The 5872-nt window shown below is 32.2% G+C and overlaps 1 protein-coding gene and 1 non-coding gene across 2 annotated transcripts; both read left to right on the top strand.

Moving 5' to 3' along the window:
• The first annotated feature begins 350 nt into the window (after positions 1-350).
• LOC114290907 (large ribosomal subunit protein uL24z) lies at positions 351-1022 on the top strand. Its single transcript, XM_028234907.2, has one exon. It carries the CDS (start codon positions 430-432, stop codon positions 868-870), a length of 441 nt encoding a protein of 146 aa, XP_028090708.1. The 5' UTR covers positions 351-429; the 3' UTR covers positions 871-1022.
• Positions 1023-1472: 450 nt separating this feature from the next.
• Positions 1473-1553, top strand: LOC114290914 (small nucleolar RNA U30). The gene has a single exon (XR_003639181.2). It is a non-coding gene; the product is annotated as a small nucleolar RNA U30 (small nucleolar RNA).
• Positions 1554-5872: the final 4319 nt, after the last annotated feature.

Raw genomic sequence — 5872 nt, 5'->3', positions numbered from 1 at the left:
AGAAAATGAAGAGAAAAATAATTAAAACTTAAAAAAGAAGATTAAAATAATTAAATATGAAAAATAAGCATAAATAATTTAGATATATCTTGAAAAGATAATTTTAATATTTTATTTTAAAATTTAATATATATTAAGTTGTAATAGAAATAAAAATTTTAAAATTTTAATTAGATATTCTAGTTAACAGTTATTATTCGGGTGCAATAAAATCACCCAGTCCACAGTCAGACACAGCTAACAATTGGCCCAAGGGGCCCAAACCCTAGTCGGTGGTTTCTTAAACGGTGTCGTTTTTATATAGTAAACAGACTTTAGGCGGTTACACTGGACTATAAAAACCACGATAATACGCGAGAAACCCTTGCCTCGCCTCACTGCTTGAAGCCATTTGAGTTGCACAGACAGAGAGAGTGAGAGAGAGAGAAGATGAAGTATAATCCTAGGGTTTCGAGCTCCCGGCGGAAGAACAGGAAGGCTCACTTCACGGCGCCGTCGAGCGTCCGCCGTGTCCTGATGAGTTCGCCGCTCTCTTCGGAACTCCGGTCCAAGTACAACGTCCGGTCGATGCCGGTTCGCAAGGACGACGAGGTTCAGGTCGTCAGAGGAACCTTCAAGGGCCGCGAGGGCAAGGTGGTGCAGGTGTACCGCAAGAAGTGGGTGATCCACATCGAGCGCATCACTCGAGAGAAGGTTAATGGCTCCACCGTCAATGTCGGAATCAACCCTTCCAAGGTCCTCATCACCAAGCTCCGCCTCGATAAGGACCGCAAGAGCCTCCTCGATCGAAAGGCCAAGGGTCGCGCCGCCGCCGATAAGGACAAGGGCACTAAGTTCACCGCTGAGGACATCATGCAGAGCGTCGATTGATGAGACCTATTGATATTTTGTTTTTACTATGGATTTCTTCCTGTTTTTGATGGATTTTGAGATGAGCATTGAATCACTGACTTGGAAATTAGGGTTTTGTATGACTTTTTTGAAAAATTATTAATTGGCATTTTAATTTTGTCCTCCTTAAATCATTCATATCTTGTGTTCGTACTTGTGATAGCTATTATTGACCTACCTTCTCCCTCATTAATGTTCTTGTGCAAGGGATGCATTATATTTATTTGTTAAGTTTCTTTATGAAGAAACTTATTAATATCCGCACACGGTAATCATCTGAAGCCATGTCCGATTGCGTAATTCATATATTGGGGTTGTGATCTCGTTGACAGAACATTTCGTTTTTTTTTTAAATGTTTTTTGGTGATTGTTTTAGCTCCCTGTAAAACACTGATGAAAAAACCATAACTCCTGCTCAAGGGCCTAAGATGGTGAGGGTACTCGCCTTTATGATATATACATTTTGTTGCCTGCCTGTGTTTACACAGAAAATATTAGTACACACATGAATGTGCTTTTGTGTGTGTATATATATATATATATATGTATGTATAAATCAATCTATATATCTAAAGAGTCGGTGCGATGATGAGTTTACAATAATCTTGTTAATATGATAATTTCTGAGGATGATTTTATAATTCACTCCAAACACACTGAGCACCTTCTCATATATTCTGTTTCTCACCAATGCCACTAATCTTGGCTGTTATTGTATTTTAGTTTTCATTATGATTTGAGTCACCGATGAAATGATTATTTGACTCATTTAAACGGCTTGGATCCCTTGGATAAAAGTTAAACTATGGTTGTTTAAAAATTACCAATTATTTTCTAAGAGGAGAAACATTTTATATCTGGGGAGTATGGCGTGCAACTTAACTCGAAGTAGTTGAACCAGTAATTTGACATGAGTTTGTGCTTGCATCATTTAGTTTTTATGTTTTCAGGAATGGATCCGTGTTCTAATTTATGCTTTCGTTGGCTTATATCTGGTGCGATTATAATGTGGTATGAACATTGAAATGCTTGATTCCTGGGTGTGAGAAGCTCTCATTGATTATTAAGAACATTCCAAGTTCTGAAACCCATAATTTTGTCTTGAGTAATACATTAACTGATAGTTTTCCATCTCTAATTTCTACTAACATTTAGTTGTGGGTAATACTGCACGATCTACCAATTCCTCTTCGTGGTTTGTTGTCATTTGGACCTTAGTTTTTATTTATTTCAACTTCTCATAGAACTAGCATGTATGTTGGGTATTGAATGTGTTGAAATATGCTCTATAATTCATAAAGTTTTAGATGGTTAGTTTTTACATGTACTTTTGTTATTGTGATTATTTATTTTGTCTATGTATTTCTAGATCTTGTGTGTGGTAAATTTTGTTTATATTTTAGATACATCCAGTTACATAATTACTTCCCTATTAATGAACTTCATCAACTGATGATGTTTTCATCATGATTTGTAATTGTTGAATGTCCCTTCTATCTGCTTAGATTGTTGCTCAGTGAAAGTTTTTAGTTGTTTGGGTTCCTAAATATAATTTATCTAACCCTAGATTTAGTCGATTTTAATTATGTTGTTGACTAGTGGTTGTTTCTTTTACGTAGTAGTCTCATAGCAGAGCTGACTTGTGTTTTGTTTTAGTTTTTCAAAGCGATTGATCAGTTTGTTAGAATGCATTTTCCTTGAACTTGATGCCGCTATTGATCGAGGATTGGATATTCAAACTATGAACAATCTTTTGCTGCACTGTGAGACTTGGAGATTTATGTTTTATATTGAACTGGCTCTTTGTTTTAAAAATCAATGACCTCATATGTGTATTATTTTTTCCTTGGATGGGATGATACCATTTGTGAAATTACATGAAGGGCATACTAGTCTTTCTAATTCCCAAGTGTATGCATATGACTTTATATGCTTCGGCAATTGGTTTATATTAACCAATAAGACCCACATTATAACTCAATTGTTGAAACAAATTAGCAGCTGAAATGCTCTTGTTGTGTGGTGTGTGGTTTGGTGCTCTAATTAGGCCTCGTTTGGAAATATCACGTTTTAGCTTAAAAGTCAAAAAGTCATTAAAAAAGTCAAAAAATTAACAAACTATACAAAAAAGTCAGATTCCATTCTCTCTACTTTTTCAACATTTTTTCGTAAATAACTAAAAAGTCATTCCAAATATACTAATTTTATTTACCTTATATTTTAGCAAAAAAATTAAAAAGTTACTAAAATAGTCTGTTCACATCGTGTAAAATCAAAGTTTGTTGTTTGCAAGAACTATCAATATGCATATGCGTTTCTTTTAAAAGTCGGCCATAGGGCGGGGCTGGTCCTGATTGCAAAAAGGAAAGCAAGTTCACTTGTGGGCTAAGTGAGTTCTTTATTTTTTGTGGGTTAAAATCTGTTAACTCCCGTATAAATTGATCAATTAGTCTATATGTATATGCGAAATTATCTTCCACTTACTTAGACAATTTTTCTTTAACACCATCACCATTAATGGGATAATATTCAATTTTATTGCATATTTTTTATTCATTTAATTATTTTGCATTCTGATTTGTTTAACTTGTTTGAGTAATAGCTAAATTATCTTCCCTTTGCCTATGAAATTCCTCTTTAGCACCATCACCATTATTTTGATGATATTTAATTTTATTGCTATTTTTTTCTTAATTTGATTATTTTGTATTTTAATTTGTGTAATATGGTTTTGAATAATAGCTAAATTATCCTTCACTTGCTTAAGCAATTCCTCTTTAGCATCATCACCATTATTTGGATGATATTCAGTTTTATTGCTTATTTTTTTCTTAATTTGATTATTTGTTTTCTAATTTGCGTGATATGGTTTTGAATAATAGCTAAATTATCTTCAACTTTTAGCACAATCACCATTAATTGGATGATATGCAAATTATTATTTTCTTAATTTGATTATTTTGTATTCTAATTTGCGTCATATGTTTTTGAATAATAGCTTCACCATTAATTGGAAGATATTCAATTTTATTGCATATTTTTTCTTAATTTAATTTAATTGTTTTGTATTCTAATTTGTGTAATATGTTTTTGAATAAATGCTAAATGAGGATGATTGCGGATCGGGTTGGGTCGGGTGGCATCTCATCTGTCTAAAATTAGGTGGATTGAAAAAAATCAATCCGCATTCGTTTGCTGTTTTGGCAGATGCAGATTGTGATCGATGTGATCGGTTTGATGGTTTGGACTTTACGAATTTTGAGCATTTTTTTGAATTCTAATTTATAATTTTTACAATCTCCAATAACTAGTAATAAGAAAAAAGTATGTATTATTTGTCTATAATAGGCCATGGCACCACACATGTATATTTTTAACGTATTGTTTTCTATTTTCATAAAAATATATATATTTTATTATTTTTACTCAATGTTTTTACTTGTTAGTAATTTTTTTTTTTGAAACTTTATCTACGAGTGGAACAGGTTTATGCGGGCGGGGATGGTTGATTCGCCACATCTGTTGATTTCAAAATATTTTATCTGCATCCGTTCGCTGAAAGATACACATCTGCCTAAAATCAATCAGGTTGGATTGGTTCGGTCGAGTTGGGCAGATCCATGATCACCCCAAATTCTAAATTATCTTCTACTTTTAGCACCATTGCCATCAATTGGATGATATGCTAATTATTTGTTTCTTAATTTGATTATTTTGTATTCTAATTTGCGTAATATGTTTTGAATAACAGCTAAATTATCTTCCACTTGCCTATGCAATTTCTCTTTAGCACACCATTAATTGGATGATATTCAATTTTGTTGCATATGATTTCTTAATTTAATTATTTTGTATTTTAATTTTTGTAATATATTTTTGAATAATACCTAAATTATCTTACACTTTTAGCACCATCTCTGGTAATTAGACGATATTCAATTTTTTTTTTTGCATATTTCTTATTATTTTGTATTCTAATTTATGTAATATGTTTTTGCATAATAGTAAATTATCTTCCAGTTACCTACGCAATTTCTCTTTAGCACCGTCACAATTAATTGGATGATATTCTATTTTATTCTATTTTTTCCCCTTAATTTGATTATTTTATATTCTAATTTGTGCAATATGGTTTTGAACAATATCTAAATTATCTTCCACTTGCCTACGCAATTTCTCTTGAGCACCATCACCATTAATTGGATGATCCCACCCTTCAATTTTATTGTATATATGTATATATATTTTTGAATTGATTATTTTACATATTAATTTGTGTAATATGATTTGGATTAATAGCTTAGATTCGATTTATTTGTTAATTTTACCTCAAGATTTGGAATAATAAATAATTTTTTTGTTTGATTTTATAAAAAATAAATTTGTATGTTCACTGATATATACTTTTTATTTTTATATTTTTAAAGCACTTAATTCACTCACTATTAGTTTGGAATTGCTAAAATATTCTGCAAACTTGTCGATTTTGGGAATTGGTCAGTGTGGTGGTTGGTTGTAAAATTCTCAATCTGTCAAAGTTGGCTTGGTTGATGAGTTTTCACCAAAACCAACTCAAATTGACCCAAGCATATGACTACTTTCAACGAATAGAGAATAAGCTTAACTGTGGTGGGCTGAAAAATTCTTAATCTGTCAAAAGTGGTTTGGTTGATGAGTTTGCTCCAAAACTAACTCAAGCCGAACTTTGCATACCCCTACTTTCAATGAGTATACAATAAGCTAAACTCATTCACCTTTATGTTGTGTTTGGTTGGGGGATTTGAGGAGGGATTTGGAAAGAGAAATGGAAAAGTTAGGTGAAATGTGAATAAAAATACCTACATTTCACCTAATTTCACACACATTTTCTCTTTCCCTTTCCAAATCCCTCTCAAAATCCCCCAACCAAACACAGCATTAGTGAATATTATTTTAATTATGTCAGTATTCATACTTGTAGACGAAAAATGTTAGATAGCAT

Source organism: Camellia sinensis, chromosome 1, assembly GCF_055761805.1.
Source record: "Camellia sinensis isolate YWXY chromosome 1, ASM5576180v1, whole genome shotgun sequence".
Taxonomy (NCBI): domain Eukaryota; kingdom Viridiplantae; phylum Streptophyta; class Magnoliopsida; order Ericales; family Theaceae; genus Camellia; species Camellia sinensis.
Note: the sequence above shows the minus strand (reverse complement) of the source record. Positions and strands in the feature narration are given on the sequence as shown.

What these genes read in the sequence shown, in the direction of transcription:
- LOC114290907 (XM_028234907.2), top strand. Translation starts at nt 430, where the DNA reads ATGAAGTATAATCCTAGGGTTTCGAGCTCCCGGCGGAAGAACAGGAAG.